Below are 17,940 nucleotides of genomic sequence, written 5' to 3'. Positions count from 1 at the left end.
GGTGTAATTCTGAAAAATTGCATCAGTACTCTTGATGTCTATATATATGTGTCTATATGCACACATACATACATATATGTATATATTACACATGCATACATATAATTCTTTCCCCCTGAGCTGTTTGAGAACAAACTGCAGGCATGACTCCTCTCTACACCTGCTTCGTACAGGACATGGCAACATAACCACAGTACGAGGATAAAAAAATCAAGAAGTTAAGATTGATATAATACTCATCTCATCTGTGGGTTTTATTCAGATTTTGACAGTTTTCTCAATGTCCTTTATAATTAGAGAAATCCAGGCTACCTTAAATACAGTTGTCATATCTTTTTAGTTTCTCTTAAACCATTCTTTTTAAATGACAATGAAGAAATAAGATACAGTTCAAAATATGATATTAAATTATTTATGCTTAAAGATACTTTTAAAGTTTTGTGTAGTATTTTTAAAAAGAAAAAATACCCAAGCCTAAATTATAAGCTAATGGGAGTAGTGATTAGAGTTTAATTTTATTATCTAAGTTACTTATATTTTGCTAATTTAGATATAATCACTAGCAATACTGTTTGGAAGATTTGCTATATAGAAAAAATGTACATCGTGCCTAAAGCAATCTACAGATTCAATGCAATCCCTATCAAAATACCAACAGCATTCTTCAATGAACTAGAACAAATAGTTCTAAAATTCATTCATATGGAACCACAAAAGACCCCGAATAGCCAAAACAATCCTTAGAAGGAAGAATAAAGTAGGGGAGATTATGCTCCCTGACTTCAAACTCTACTACAAAGCCGCAGTGATCAAGACAGTTTGGTATTGGCACAAGAACACAGCCATAGATCAATGTAATAGAACAGAGAGTCCAGATATAAACCCACACATATATGACCAATTAATACATGATAAAGGAGCCATGGATATACAATGGGGAAATGACAGCCTTTTCAACAACTGGTGTTGGCAAAACTGAACAGCTATATGTAAGAGAATGAAACTGGATTACTGTGTTACTCCATACACAAAAGTAAACGAAATGGATCAAAGACCTGAATGTAAGTCATGAAACCATAAAACTCTTAGAAGAAAACATAGGCAAAACTATCTTGAATATAAACATGAGCAACTTTTTTGTGAACATATCTCCTTGAGCAAGGGAAACAAAAGCAAAAATGAACAAGTGGGACCACATCAAACACAAAGCTTCTGTACAGCAAAGGACACCATCAATAGAACAAAAAGGCATCCTACAGTATGGGAGAATATATTCATAAATGACATATCCGATAAGGGGTTGACATCCAAAATATATAAAGAGCTCACATGCCTCAACACCCAAAAAGCAAATAACCTGATTAGAAAATGGGCACAAAATCTGAACAGACACTTCTCCAAAGAAGAAACTCAAATGGCCAACACACACATGAAAAGATACTCCACATCACTAATAATCAGGGAAATGCAAATTAAAACCACATTGAGATATCACCGCACACCAGTTAGGATGGCCAACACTTAAACACAACCAACAAGAAATGCTGGCAAGGATGTGGAGAAAGAGGAACCCTCCTACATTTTTGGTGGGAATGTAAATTAGTTCAGCCATTGTAGAAAGCAATATAGAGGTTCCTCAAAAAACTAAAAATAGAAATACCATTTGACTCAGGAATTCCACTCCTAGGAATTTACACTAAGAAAACAGGATCATAGATTCAAAAAGACATATGCACCCCTATTCTTATCGCAGCAGTATTTACAATAGCCAAGACATGGAAGCAACCTAAGTGTCCATCAGTAGATGAATGGATGAAGAATGTGTGGTACATATACATAATAGAATATTATTCAGCCATAAGAAGAAAACAAATCCTACCAGTAGCCACAACATGGATGAATAGAGGGTATTATGCTCAGTGAAATAAGCCAGGTGGAGACAGACAAGTACCAAATGATTTCACTCATTTGTCTAGTATAACAACAAAGCAAAAACTGAAGGAACAAAACATCAGCAGACTCACAGAACCCAAGAATGGACTAGTGCTTACCAAAGGGAAAGGGGTTGGGAAGGGTGTGTGAGAAGGGAAGGATAAGGGGATTGAGGGGTATTGTGATTAGTGCACATAATATAGGGGGTGCACAGGAAGGAAGTGTAGCACAGAAGACAAGTAGTGACTATAGCATCTTACTATGCTGATGGACAGTGACTGTTATGGGGTATGTGGTGGGGACTTGATAATAGGGGGGAATGTACATGTTGCTCATGTGAAACCTGAACGTAAGATTGTATATCAATGATACCTTAGTAAAAAGAAAATGACATACAGTTTATAGCAAGTATTTCAGTAAATTAAAATAATCAGATATTAAGTTATACTTATATATGCTGTTCTATATGCATATTTTTAAAGTAGTTTTCAGACAGTGACTTACTATGTGCCTCATGCCTTGGAAAAATTAAAATAAGCAATAAGAGTTACAGTAAAAGGAAAACAAACAAAAACCTTTTAACCTGACATACTCCTCATTGTAAACTATTGTAATGTTGATATCCCAAATCAGAATAAGGATGGAAACTTTAAGGTAAGAATACTGCTTTGTTAAAAAGGAAATATTAATTCCCTTTGAGTGGTTTCATTCACTACTACAATTACGGCTTTTGGTATATGCCTCTCCATTTCTCATTTCTTGTTAATGAACTTCTTTTCTGGTTAAAACTCAATGAAAATAAACAATTTCAGGTGTTTCTTATGTCCCTTAATTTGACATATCATGACTTACTATGTATTAGTTCAGTCTTACATATTCTCTATAACTCTTAGCCATGGGCTAATAACTTCTTTAAAGAAAACATAAAGGCCTTCCAAAAACTTTGAAATAGCAGATCTGTAGGCTGGCAGTTATAGTCACTAGATTATTTGCTCATATATATTATACCTTTTGCATGTTAGGAGGTAGGCATCCCAACATATAGAGTTACCTGTTCAAAGATCCCAGTTTGATTATCTTCAGAAGGTGAGCCTACAGTCAGATTTATCCTTAGTGGTATCGAAATTAGATCCTTTAAGAGTAATGTTGGTTTAAGGAAGCAGTTAGCAATAGGTACATTCACAAATTTAATAATACTGACTGAAAGTCAGAAATCCAGGTGTGACTTATTAAATGGGAGTGATTTTTTTCTTTTTTTCCTTTAAATTGGCTTTGAAAGTGCATCTGAAGGAAAAGGAAGAGAAGATAATCTCCAAATTTGAATAATGGCAACATAAGTGATATAGATGTCTAGGTTTTCAAGGTGACAGTGTGAAAGGACAGTTACCCTTTGAGTAATCTGGTTCTGCTGGGTAGAGGCTTTAAGCAGCTAGGCCCCCTCCATCATGTAATTATCATACCATTTAGTAGGCCTCTAGTACTGTCACAGCCCCCGTTTTGTTTCTTCATCTAACCTGGCTCATTTCTATACTCTGGTCTCTTCCTAATGCTTCTGGCTTTTGCTTAGTTGACTCATTTCCCAACAGTGTTGTCTCACTTGATACCAGTTCTACTAGACACTTGGCTTCCTTTCTTTCCTTTGCCCCAGAGACCCTGAAGACCCATCTCTTATTTCACGGTATAAACAACTCTCCTGATCCTGCCAGGGTTTTACTGCTTGATGCAACCAGGATGTACCTTTGAAAGTTCTCTCTGATGTTGAATTGGACTCAGATAAGACCTAAATGCTTCTAGTATATTTATTTAAAAAGTTAATTGTCTTACCTTATACACCCAACATGTAATATTTTAGTACCCAAAACAAAACTCTGGTGATAGGTTTTGTAAATAAAGTGCATAAAATTCTTGCTCTGATAATACTAGAGTCCTAAGTATTTCAGAAATGAACATATTTTACTGAAGATGATTTCCTGAAAGAATCAATACCATTATTAGGAAGTTTTGCTGACATCTCATGATGTTAGTAATTCTGCAGTTCAAGTTAAAAGTCCTGACAATTCTATTTTATCCTTAGTCCCTACCTCCCAAACAAAGTGTGCAACTACTATCAAGAAATAGTACTTTTAGTTTTGCTACAGAATGTCAGTATGAGGTGCTGCACTCCAAACTGGAACAACTATAACTGGTAAAGATCATATTTTCAAAAAATCATTAAAGTCTGAAAATTTTCCTAAGAGCATGCAGCTAATAAAGAAATACTTATTCAAGAATAATAATAAATATTCAATTCCTACTTCCCACCTGTCCCTACTTAGCATGGAAGTTCTACTTTAGGCACATGTAGCCTAGAAAATGGGGCTCCTTCTCCTGTCATCTGTCAGTCAAGGGATACAATATCTGACCAGAAGGTGAAGGCTGCCAGCATTTCTCACCTCCCTTAGCTCTGACTTGCTGAGGCAAAATTTCTGGTAAAAATGGCTATGAAGTCAGGAGCTCTCTTCTTCCATGCACTCTACACTCATAGGACAGAGAATTTTCTCTAGATGTAGCACACCAAGAATATTAGGGCTTCAGGTGCTCTCACCCCAACTTACTCGTTGTATTGGAGGTTCCACATAAGGAGAAGTAAGTTGAGAAGACCAGAAATTACAGCCCCAGCCTAGCACCTTGCTCATAAAGCCGAGGTGTCTCTTTAAAGAATGGGCCACTGTACCCACTCCAGGAAAGAAAACTCAGAACCTCTCCTCAAGGAAAATGACTTTATTTGAAACACGGATTCTGAAGTTTAATGCTATAAGTACTCTTGAAAACATGCAGGATTTTGGAAAAAAGATATTTTTAAAAAAGAATGAAGAAAAATGAACAGACTTGCAGAAAAATATAAGATAACATGAAGCACACCAACATATACAAAATGGGAGTACCAGAAGGAGAGGAGAGAGAGAAAAAAATAGGAAAACTATTTGGAGAAGTACTGACAGAAAACTTACCAAATTTGATGAAAAACTATATATTCAAGAAGCTCAATGACACTAAGTATGATAAACAGAAAAAGAGTCACACCCAGGCATGTCATAGTAAAAATGCTGAAAGGCAAAGACAGAATCTTGAAAGCAGCAAGAGGAAGACTACTCATCACATACAGGGAACTCCAGTGAGATTATCACCTGACTTGTCATGAAATACAGTGGAGGTTAGAAGTCAGTGATGAAGCACTTGTCCAGACACTGAAAGTTAAAAACAAAACTGTCAACCAAGAATCTTATATTCAGCAAAACTATCTTTCAAAATTCAAGGCAAAATAAAGACATTTCAAGACAAAAACTAATATTTTTGCAAACAAATCCACTTCATGAGAAATACTAAAGGAAGTTCTTGAGGTTGAAAGCAAGTGAACCCAGACCATAATCCAAATCAATATGAAAGTATTTTCTTTGTTAATTTCTCCATCTTGGTACACAGTCCCATCCTCTACAGAGTTGTTCAAGTCAGACACTCAGGAGTCTTCCATGACTCCTCATTTTCCCTTATTCTCTCACATCTAATGAACAATCAACACATGACTTCTGGAATTCTAACATGTAGCTTTTTTACCCCTCTTTTCCATCTCCATTGCAAACATAATTAGCATCAACCTCCATTAACTCTTGCTTTCATATCTGCAATAGCCTTTAACTAGACTCATGAGTTCCACTCTTCCCCCTTCAAGTCCCATTTTCTAGGAAACATTAAGAATACTTTCTTCAATCATAAACTGGATCATTTTCTTAACTTAAAATCTTCCAGTGGCTTTTTGTTGCATTTAGAATAAGAGTACTTTATTGTAGTCTCCATGACGGCTGCTTTATCTTTCTAGCCTCCCCTTCAGCCACATTTGACTCTGATTCCTTTGGACACTGCAGCGTTCTAGGTTCTCCCATTGTCCCAAGCTCTTTCCTGTTGCATGGACTTTGCATATGCTCTTCTCTCTGCCTGCAGCATTGCCTCACTATTTTTAACATTATCATCTTTTCTCTTTCCCAGGTTGAATATCACTCAGAAATGCCTGTTTAAATACTTATCCTGTTTAACTTATTATTATTTTAATCTCAGACTCTGGTTTATTTTCTTTAATGCAGTTATCACAATTGAAAGAGAAAAATTCTGGCAGGGTACATAAAAAGTTATAAATTTTGATTGATTCTAGAAAATAGAACTCAGTAGCTGGGTACTACAGTAAGCTGGTAGCTTACTACTCATGGGGGGGACACTTGATAATATGGGTGAATGTAATAACCACAATGTTTTTCTTGTGAAACCTCGAAAAGAGTGTATATCAGTGTTACCTTAATAATAAAAAAAAATTTCCTCCTAACAAATTAAAAATATTTATATTCTGGTTGAGTTGAGGTGAATAGCCTGTTTTAGATTCTCTGACACTTTATTTTCAGAAGAAGTAAAATAAAGCAAATTTTTTGCCTTTTCTTGCATACAGGTATTTTAAAATGCTGAAAATGGAAATAAAGGACCTTTTTAATTTAGTCATAAAACTTAATGAAAATTCGAATTGAGAAAATTAAGTGTTAATATACATATGCCAATGATATATGTTCGATTTCCAACCCCCTACTTCAGAAGGGCTTTGTCTTTTATTTCTTTTGGCTTGTAATGTGACCTTTAGATACCCTTCTTGTGAAAATATTTTTGCACTATTAACACATCTATTCTTAGCTCAGGTGTTTTAGCACATATATTTTTAAACATATAATTTAATATTCTATCATTTCTCTTTACTTATATAGAAAATATAATTGTGCCGTGTTAAGTATTTTTTGTCTTTTATTTCTTAAGTTAGTCTTTAAATCAATATTGTGATTTTATTTCATACTTTAAGTTGGTACCTTTATACAACTTTTGGAGTGAAGAATGGTTTTTGAATAAAATTTTGGTAAGATATGTTGTCCTTAAATACTACATAGGTAAAGCAAGGTTTTGCTTGTTCAGTCCTTTACAATTATAATGTTGTTATGCATTGAAGGCATACTATTCTATTTTCTAGTAGAGTGTTTGGGTCATTGGAGAGCAATAGGGATTTCAAGAATGTTTTTAAAGTTGACTTTTTGAAACATAGTAGACTGTTGTAACCTCCACTTCCACTACAAACACATGAAAGTGCTGGATAAATTACAACCAAGACATGGTATGGGATAGAGAACTAAGGTTCAAAAAAGGAAGGAAACCCTGCTGAAATGAAAAGGGAGCTCAAAACTAGGAGGGTGAACACTCAGTTAGATGCTCTGAGAGGGAAGGGGGCATGAATATAGACCCTGGCAATTTGGGGCTTGAATTTTAAATTTCCTGTGGAAGTTATGACATGGCCTAGGTGTAGATAAGTAGCACCTAGAGTGAGCCCTCTAGTACTGGGCCTGAAGGAGCAGTTGTCTATTTCGAGAAGGTGATGTGGGTGTGTGGTTCTCCCATGAGATGTAAGAACTCCAAGCTTATGCCATTAGTCTGAATTTTTATATTAACTTGTAGTTTGGGAAAGTCCACATCTGTGAAGTTCAGTGTAAAAAAAGGAAATTGGTCCCAGTTGAGTAGCCTCAGAAAAGTACATGTATAACCACTTCATGTTGCCCCTTTCACACCTATGGTACCTGGATCCCTGTTCAAAAGGCAACACCCATGGAACAAATCACAATAAGGTGCTAACAATAACAATAATCAATCATGAACCAATCAGCAGTGGGGCCTAGTAAACATATACAACAAACAGGGGTCATGATCTTCTAGAGTTTTAGGTAATAAACTATAAGGAAAGACTCAGAGATAGGAAAACAGACTCATGATGAAAGCATCATGAAAAAAATGAACAGTTTTTCATTGCTATTTAATTCAGTTGTCTATATTAAACATTTAGCAATAGGAAGAGCATGTATAACTTCCAGAATAGTAAAGAGAGAAATATAGGAACTAATAACACTCAATCCATTTAGAGTATGGAAATGAAGAAGAAAAAAGAAACCAAGAAAAATAATTAAAATTGAAAAACACAAAATAATAGAATAACCTCTATTCATCCCAATTTACATTCTAAATATCCTCTGGGTTATTTCAGAATTTTCCACTTGTTCAGAGATTTGCCTTTCTAATATCTGGGCACTGGAATCCCTATCCTTTTAAGAATTTCACCATCTTCATATATGTCTGTCTATGCACATTGCCTACTTGTATTTATCAGTTACAACTTTGTTAGATCTACCATATTAGAGTATTGCTCCTGATAGATTTGCTCCTGAAGCCTCCATAGAACTTCATCATTCAAATATCCCTGGACATTTGTAATACCTGGCTTAATTGTTTGGTAAATGGGCATGGGGAATGTTGGACATTTTTTTGATGGAAGCTAATGTGTCGATATTCATGGTAGGGAGGAATAAGAACAGAACAATGGTATGATACAATAATAGTAGTGGCAGTGGGAATTGTAGTAGCAGCCAATATTTTTGAGCATGTCCTTTGTGCCAGGTATTGCCCAAGGTATTTTATGAGGTTAAAATCATTATTATCTTTATTTTGCAAGTGTGGAAACTAAAAGCACAGAGAAATTAACAGTGAGACAAGGTCATGAAGCTGTATGATACACTTAAACTGAAACTTAATCACAATGTGTTTTATCAGATGTAGTTGTCACTATTCTCCATTTTTGCATTGCTGAGCATTCCCAGCAACATGTTATTTTGGTTCATTGATGGCAAAATGGCTGATCTGGTCTAAAATTAATTTTGCCTGCTACTTTTAAATCATGCTGTGCTTCTCACTTTTTTTGTGAAAATGAAGAATTTTATGAATTTGAAAGGAACTGTCTTAGAGAGTGAGTTAGGTTCAATTCCTATGAAATTAGAGCTACCAGATAATCAACTACATTTGCTTCAATAGATACCAAACCTTCCTTTCCTGCACCACTGCTCTGTAAGCTGAGCTTAATCATGAAGAATATGTTGTTTTTTGACAGACTACATTAATTAACAACTATGCCTTTGCTTACAATTAGATATCAAATCATTATAGTTGGCCCTTAAGCATCTAGGCTGATAAAAATGTTCAATTTAATAATTGTTTCTTCTAACAAGGGACACATTTCTCCCTTAGCGGTTTTATTTTTGGTACTGACATTAATGGTCAGAAAAAAACTGATTGTAAAACATTATTGATGTATTTTGTAAAATTAAAAACTTAACCTAATTCTTCAGCTTGTTAGCTGTTATAAATCCCTGTTTCCAAAAAATTTCTTACCCAAACTTTCAACTTTTCTCAGTCAGTACTAATTTTCCTTACTTCAATATACCTATCATATACTTAACTTCTTCTGCTTTATAGTCTGTGTCTTATGTTCACATTAGATTATGAGTTCCTTTGGAACAGGAATCCTATCCTATATATACACATCCCTGTGTTCCCCCTTCCACCTTCCTCTCAAGCCGGAAATTACTGCCTTACCCAAAGTGTGCAGTTTCAGTTACAGAAGTAGGAACGAAGAGTATGCAGATAAAATTTTAGAAGTTGCACCAGCCCCAGGGATAGCAGGTAAGGTGAGGAGAGTCAAGTTGTCTGACAAGGAAGAGACTGGAAAGGAAAATACTGCTCTGTAAATATACCATGAATGATTACTCCTGAAAGGTAGGGCTAATCCTTTGCTAATTGGAATGGGTAAATATTTGATAAGACTTTCCTTTGTAATGATGAGTAGTTTCTTCATTTTAATACATTATTTCTTATTGTTCTGGTGGCTCATTTATCCAATCTGTTACCTGTTGTCATGATAATCAAGGGCCCTGATAAATACCGGTTCAGGAGATTTCCCTGATTGAAAAATAACTATTACAGTGACTCTTTGTAGGCTGGTCCCTGTGGACTCACCACTCTGTCATGCTTTTTCTGTCTTATTGAAAGCATGCCCACTCTTTGATGTTTCTTTGATGAGTGTTGTGGTTTTTTTAAATGGAAACTGAGTTATTGATTTAGGAAGAGCTGAGTCCATTGTTGCTAAGCCCTTGATTCAGTTGACTTTTCCAATTCTGGACTGTCTGTGAGGTACTCATTCTGGGGAAATTGGATTACCTCTGGAAAAGTACCTTCCTCTCTCCCCAGAATTGCATCACTCGCCTAGACCGATGAAATCATTATACCTAGGCCCTTAATCTTTATCTTCCAGGTTGGAAGCTGCCATATCTTCCAACCATACTTGAAGATGCATTCAACTCTTAAATGCCTAGGTTTCCTTTCCTCCCTTTGCTGTTCTATCCGCTCTGTTCCTGTTGTTTCCTCATTTCCTCTCCTTGCCTCCCGGCTGGCTCCTCTGTACACTCTCCAGAATGAATCGTCTCGTCTGTCCTTTTGCCCGCTCTCATCTCAGCAGCTCTGCCGAAGGGAGCACTGATGTGTTCTCTGCTCATGCTTACATCCGGATCTTTCCATGAAAGAGATGTTTTTTTCTCAGTTTCCTATCTTTAATTTTCTTCAGCATTCACATTGACTTTTCTAATTGTTGTATCCTTGGTATTCAATTTAAAAGAAAAGTCACTGATGATTAAATGAATTCTGGCTCTGATAGGGCAAAACAAGACCTAGGCACTTTTCTTCTCCCAGCTCCTCCCCCAATGATGAGTGCTTTGTCATTGCTGTTTAGTTCTTTATCTTCTTACTTACTATGTACACGGAATGTTATTATTGTCTCTGCTCAGATCCTTTGATGGGAAGTCCTAGTAAATTGATCTTCACTTGCAAAAAATCACAGGGCCTCAACAATTTTGCTAAAGGCATCCAATTCTCTATTTGGAAACCCTGATTTCTAGTACCCCAGGATTTGGGCGGTGTTCTCCCCAGCAGGAGGGATTGTTGATTATGTACGTGTCTGGCACACACTGCCATTCTACAAATACCAGCTCCCAGTGATGTTAATGTGATGGTGACGGCGTGGGTGTGTATTTTGAAGGCAAAAGGACAGAAGTGGGAGAACAGAGATGCCTGTAAGGAGGTGAGGGTGGTGGGAGAGTGTGAGTCAGGAAGAAATAGCTGCTGGGACAGATGGATTCTAACATGTGTTAGTTGTCTTTATTCTCTTGCCTCTGAGGTTTAAACCACAAGTCCCCCACAGAAGTACCCCAAAACTGCACTGATGCTTGTCACCCTCAAACCACCCAGACCCCTTATTCTCCTGTGTTTCAATCCATGTGGGTGTCAGAAGGCAGCTGCCCCTCCTCTGTTGCCTGCAGAGAAGTGACACTTTTCTCTTTCTATATATTTTCTCTTTCATTCATCTTCTATATATTCCACTATAATTGGGGTAAAAAAAACATTGCTACTTTATTAAATTCCCTTTTGTTTTCTGGTGTACGCCAGAAAGCATGAGGATGCAGTGATGCAGTCACACCCTGTCCTTTGCTTCTTAGTCACTGCCTCTTGTGTATGCCTCATCTAGGTCAGATTTGCAGCCCAGGAAAGGATCCATCTTCTCTCTGAGCCTAATGCTTTTTTTTTTCAAAACACATTTTCTTGATATTTTAAACCATTCTATTGAAAAGCAAGCAAGCAGACCAACAAAGTGCTGTTTTTGTTCTTTGTTCCTTACTGTTAAAAAATATCTGTTGTTAAGCAGTTCATGAATGGGGTAGCATCCCATCTAGTAAGTAGGAAAGGTTCAGAGGAATTGTACAAAATGGAAGGTTTTAATAGACAGGAGGATGGGGCAAGAAGTTGTTAGCAGAAGGAAAGAAGGTACTGTTTTAGGCAAGATGACCCTCCCACAGGGGAAGGCCTCGGGGTCTTACCGTGCAAACTCCGTCTTTTGAGCCCATGTGACAGATTACCTCATTGGTGCTGATGGGAACATTCCTGATGGACTCTTACGAAGTCACTTTCCTGGAATAGGTAGAAACTGTTATAAAGTCTGTATAGGTGGCAGATGATTACATTTGGGCTTGTTGTTTCTCTTTTTAAACAGTACTGCTGAAGGAGAATGAAAGGAAGACCCTAATCTAGATGTGTGGCAAATGAGTTTTACACTTACTTTTCAATCCAGCATGATTGTTGTCCTTACAGTTTATATTTGTAGAGAGTGTGGTAGTACTGTAAGAGAATGAGGAGTGAGAACTTGCACATAGTAGGTATATTACTGAGTGAAAGGGGGTGATGAGTGATGATGTGGATGGAGAATCTTTGAAGTACAGATTTATCATCTTCTTGACTCCACTACCCAAATTCATATTAAAATTGAGTTCAGCTTAATGATGGCTGGAAGTTTTTTTTAAAAAGAAGTCATCTTTAACTGGTTTCATCTGCTATCACAATTGTGAGGGACTTCTTAAATTTATTTTTTGATCTTTCTTGTTTTAAAATAATACAAGAGAAAGGAAGAAGGAATTAAAAGCTTAAAGAGAAGTATCATCTTGGAAATATGCAAAGATTCTACATTCACAAAGATACCACATGACATCCTTTCTGTAGTTCTTGCCTGAGAGCTGGGAAAATAAGATATGAGAAAAGTGTCATTCATCTTATATATATTCCACTATAATTGGGGCAAAAAAAAATTACTGCTTTATTAAATTCCCTTTGGTTTGTCAAAATGGCCTGCATCCTGCTAAATTATTCTCAGTAGAAAATAAAGCCATTACGGGTTTCTACTGTATGTAATATTAAGACTATAATCTTGGTTCTATTATAACCTTTGTTACTTAAGTTAAAAAAAATCTCTATGAATATTCTTAAAATCATTGCAGTATTATGTGTTTTTAATGTGTTTCATCTTTATGGTGTGTGCTAAGCAATTATTTTTAGACCATATAAAGCTTAAAAAATATTAGAACTCCCATTTTGAAATCAGTGTCTTCTAGAGCCGGGTAGCCAGCGTTGATTGCTGGAATGAAGCTGGTGGAGCAATGTCTTCATCTAGTGGGGCTGGAGAAGAGGGTGAAGGGTCTATAAACCAGATTTTCTCTTCTTAGTGTTCTGCTCAAACTTTTTGAAGTTGCTGTGGATGTCCTTATAGATGGGAAAACTCTAGTAGTCAAGTTGGGAAAGTGTTATTATTTCTGTAGATTCTGTTGATTGTGTCTAAGTGTTAGTCCTTAGTTTAAAACAAGGATGCCATAGATGTGAGCTTGCTGAAGCAAGTTCAGTTTCTGTTCATGCTATTTCTATCCTTCCGTTTTTAACTCTGGTATCTCTCATTTCTTGTAGGTTTAGCAGTTTCCCTACAACTATTGCATGGAGACATTGAACAAATCAGAAGAGAATACTCGTCAGTATTTTCTCATGGAGTATCCATAACGAGGAAGTTAGGCTTTTCTAATATTATTATGCCTGGTAAGTGACTTGGCATGGCTCAAATGATGAAATATGGGTATTTTGTCTGTTTTCGACACTTGAGAAATTTTTCATATAGTAAGTTTTGAAGAATTTAAGTGGGCCCTGCTGAAGATGAAATGAAGTATGTGATAATAAGGAAGCAAAAGTTTTAAATAAACATCTTTATGTTTGTTTATATTAGTGTGGGTAACTTGTGGGGCCATGGATGCATCATGATGGCCATGCTAAGAAGGAAAACTGAAGCAGCATTTAGAAATTATTTTATTCTTTGGTGGAAAATGTTAGTGAAATCACTTAGGGGAAATCCTTTGAGGTTTTGCTAAGAATAGTTATTGAACAATAGTTAGCCCTTCTTGGGGGATTTTTCCATCAGAGATACATATATGTAAATAAGCAGCCATAGGCAAATGCCCTGTGTGTTTCTACACCTTTCCGAGTCCTGTTTGAGATCTATTCAGATCTCTGTTAGTGACCAAAAAACTCCAAAAAGTCTTTGTTTCTAAGTGGAGAAAGTAGGGCTTAAGGAGATTCTCACTCTTAAAGTAAATGACAAGTTACAGTATTTCTCAGTGCCCTACATCCCACCCTCCGCAACCAAGAAATAAATAGAAAGACAAAGTAAAACAATCTCAAACTGTTGACAGCACTTTTAGAAACAAAAATTCTCTAAATTACTTTTTAAATCCTGTGTGTAAAAGTAAGCAAGGTAAGCTGCATCTGACAACCTGTGAGACCCAAGGGAGGTTGCTGTGAATAAAGATGTAACGCGGGGCAGACACTGACTGCCGATGCTCATTGCCGCACTTTATGATCTCCTTACAGAAATAAGTTCACACAGGGAGAGCTAAGAGAACAGCCTGGAAAGTTTCCTGGGGTGACCTGACCTAGCGTAGGGACCCAGTCTGCCTTGAGCATCTTGTGCTACTGTCTTCGAAAATGACTGTTTATAGAACTGTTTACTTGGTGGCATGTTATGCAGTGGCTCTTGGAACCATTCGTTATTTCCCTCAGTTGCTATAAATAACTGGTATTTCCTCTTCAACAAAAAAGCAGAAATTTCATGCCACTGGGAAGCAAATTGATGGGCAAATCTAATATAAAAAACACATTTTCGAACAGAGTGCAGCCAGCTGCTCGGAGAATTCTTCAGCTTGGTCTCTGGGCAGTATCATTGAGAAATGCAGAAACATAAAGCAGCATGACACTTCACTGGCTGAATAATTGTCTGGGAGGCACTCTGCTTATGCAGCTTTTGTCTGAATTTAATGATGGAGATGAACTTTCTGTGGAATAAGGCTCACTTCTGTCCCTTTCCTGCCCCACATACAGCAGCATGGTTCACACTGTCTGGGAAATCATTCCTCCCAGATGTAAGTCTGCCATGCCAGGGATGGCAAGAGGTTTTTTTTAAAGCACTTCCTTCTTTTTCTTTTCTCCTTTTTCTTCTTTGGCTTCTTTATCTTCCAAATTAGATGGAGAAGAGAGAGATGTGTGTGTGTGTGTGTGTGTGTGTGTGTGTACTTAACAGCTGAAAGTAATTTGAAACTCAGTGGAATTTTTTTACAGTGGCAAACACAAAGTTATTGTTTCATTTTCCTTTGTTATTAGAATTTTACTTGTCAGTTGATTTTCTCTATGGCTTTAGTGATGATTTGAGCAAATTCTTCTATGAGAAAATGTATGTCAACAACATTTCTGACCCCAGTGTTGCACTGACAGTCTGCTAGGATGATGTCTTTTTTTTCTTTTTGTATCTAGACTTGTCCTTCAGAGTTAATTTGTGTTCTAATAGGGGTCAGGATAGGTGAGGTGCTTGCTTCTTCCAGCAGGACCAAGTTCATCGACATGTCACTGCCTCTCTACAGAATGAATTCTCTGTGGTCCTGACACAGACAGGAACGTACACAGAACTCTTCTGGAGGGTCACAGAATGTAATCAATGCCTGACTCTTTCTGGAATGGAAAAAACACAGACACAGAAATTCTGCCCTTGGTCTGGCCATTGTATAGGCAGGTCTCTGCGATGTTGCCCTGTGTGAGGAGGCAATCTGCCCACGTGCTTCTGAGCTATCGTGAAGTCCTCTGGGCCCTGCCTTGTTGTTAAGGGTCAGTCATGCAGCACTTTATTTCCTAGGGTATCCAATTTTCAAAGAAAATCCACTTTCTGTGAAGTCCATCACTGCCACCTATCAACCGAACAGCCACAGGAAGTCCCATGGTCTGATCTCTTAGCCTGTGACAGAGAGAGCAGAGAAGGTGCTCAGTCATTGTTTCCCAGTACAAATCTCTTGAGAGCCACAAATGTAATTTTAACTTTTCTGGTAGCTACTTTATAAAAAGTAGGACAAAGAGGTCAAGTTAATTTAGTGAAATGTTTTATTTAACCCAATACATCCAAAATATTATTATTTCAACAGGTAATCCATAATAAAAAAAATTCTTAATCATTTTATGCTCTTTTTCAAGCTCAGTCTTTGAGAGCTGGTGAGTACTGAACATTTACAGCACATCTCTTTTCAGCCAAGTCACATTTCAAGGACTCAGTTGCATTGGAGAGCATTGGAGAGCCCAGCTCTCACTGTCCTGACAGCCTCTGTGCAAAGGGGGGCCCGGGCTGTTGTGGAATATCAGGAAGGACTGAGCTGCTAGCCACCAGACATTTTGGAACAAAGCTGGCTGCTGTGTCAGCAATGTCATGGGAGGCCAGGCTGTGCCCTCCCCCACCCTGAAGGTTCATTTTTACTCTGAGTTTATGATTCTTTCTGGGCAGAATTTGCTTTCATTACTGTCTCCCTACTTTATCTTCTCACTTGGGACCCTGTTGTCCTGGACACTCGTTCTCACATATCGAGTGGTTAAACTGACACTCTTTGTTAGAGAATCCCTAATTAATGCCTTCTGGTGGATTCACTTTAATATTAGAGTTTTGATGCTGCTGACCCTAAACAGAATCAAGTGAAAGTGGCAGAGTGTAAGGGGAGGAGAGGGTTGAGACTGGGGACGCTGGAGGCTCACACTGAAAACCGTTAGCAGAGCATAGGTTTCAAGTGGCTGCACTAGTACTAGCTTTGATAGTGATCTTAAGATTGTTATAAGCTTTATTTTACAAGTGTCACTCAGCGTAGGTCTCCTTTGTCTTTGATCTTTAGGAGGTAGTTCAGATAAGTCAGATTTTAAGGCTGGGGTAAGAGGAATGCTATAGACATGTTTGCCTCATGTTTAAGAACATATATAATTTCATTCTTTCAAATATAAATATTATTCTTTACCACTTATTGATGGAGACATGCATGTCAACAGATAGAACTGCCTGAGGTAAGCCTTCTCACAGAGGAAGCAGGTGGGAGCCAGCATGGTATTTGATATTCCTTAAAGACAGATCCTAAATCTAGCCAAAGCTTACCATCCCCAGTGCAGTCACTGGGCCTGCACATCACACAGGTGCAGCCTCTTGGCTTAGACCTGAACCTGCCAATCATGCCGGGGGAGGGGCTGGGGGGTCTTTCAGCCAATGAATGCTGTAGGGACCAGAGAGAGAAGGAGGCAGGTTCTACCATGTTCCTGCAGATGGATCCCAGTCCTTAATCACAATGGGGGAGGGGCTGGTGCCTCCCAAATTTTGAAGTGTACAGGCCTCATTGCCCAGGGTGTAGGACTTTCCCAAGGCTCTACCAGAAGTGCATGCACTGTCCTAGACTGAGATGGGCAGCAGGGAGCCCCAGCCCATTTCTGCCCCCGTCTCTGTGCAGCACAGTCTGGCAAGCCCCCCGTGGGTGCTTTTGTAGCATTTGCCATTATTGGGTTGTCACAAAAAAAGTTACCCGTCCACCAGAAAAAAAAGTTGAGCATATCATAATACTCTCCTAAAATAAAGCAAAACAAAAGCAAGAATGAAGAAAGAAAAAAAAACAGAGGAAACACTGAAGTATACTCTGTGAGAAATACAAAGTTAATTTTTAGCCAATCCATAAGTTGTCCCTGTCTGTGGTTTACTTGATTCCCATTTACGTGAGAACCTTGTCTTTGTCCCCTCCCCTGCAAAGGTGCCATGAGGTGGTAGAAGCTTGGATGTGAATGACATGTCGTGCTAGTTTCCTATGGCTGCTGTTACGAAACACCACAAAGCGGATGGTTTAAACAACACATCCTACAGTTCTGAGATCAGAAGTTTGTGCAGGTCTCACTGGGCTAAAATCAAGCCCGGCTGGCAGGGCTGCAGTTCCTCTGTGGCTCAAAGGGAAAATCCATTTCCTTGCCTTTTCCAGCCTCTGGAGACGTATCTGCTCTCCTTGGCTCATGGCCCCACATCTTTCCCTTCCATCTCTGTTGCCCTCATCACAGCCCTTCTCTGACTCCGACCCTCTTCCTCCTTCTTATAAGGACCCCTTGTAGTTATACTGAGCTCACCCTAATAGCCCAAGAAAATCTCCCCATCTCAAGATCCTTAACTTAATTGCATTTGCAAAATCCCTTTTGCCATGTAAAGTAAGATATTCACAGGTTCTGGGATGGGCCTGGACACCTTTGTGGGGCTGGGAAGTGTCAGTGCCTGCTGCACACCTGCACCCAGCCATGTGGCCGATGCATGACTTTCTTTCTCGGGTCACTGGTGATGGTTTTCTAGCTTGCACTGGAATATTGTTAATGACCAAGAGCACA

General features: G+C 38.0%; 1 protein-coding gene across 1 annotated transcript in view; it reads left to right on the top strand.

Moving 5' to 3' along the window:
* Positions 1-17,940, top strand: part of DOCK4 (dedicator of cytokinesis 4) — a 418,723-nt gene that overhangs the window by 246,894 nt on the left and 153,889 nt on the right. The window contains exon 13 of the mRNA XM_036897350.2: positions 13,153-13,278. Within this exon, the coding sequence (XP_036753245.2) occupies positions 13,153-13,278 (126 nt within the window). The remainder of the gene's footprint in view (positions 1-13,152; positions 13,279-17,940) is intronic.

The sequence above is a fragment of the Manis pentadactyla genome, chromosome 7 (assembly GCF_030020395.1).
Source record: "Manis pentadactyla isolate mManPen7 chromosome 7, mManPen7.hap1, whole genome shotgun sequence".
Taxonomy (NCBI): Eukaryota; Metazoa; Chordata; class Mammalia; order Pholidota; family Manidae; genus Manis; species Manis pentadactyla.
This window is presented reverse-complemented; position numbering and strand designations above follow the sequence as displayed.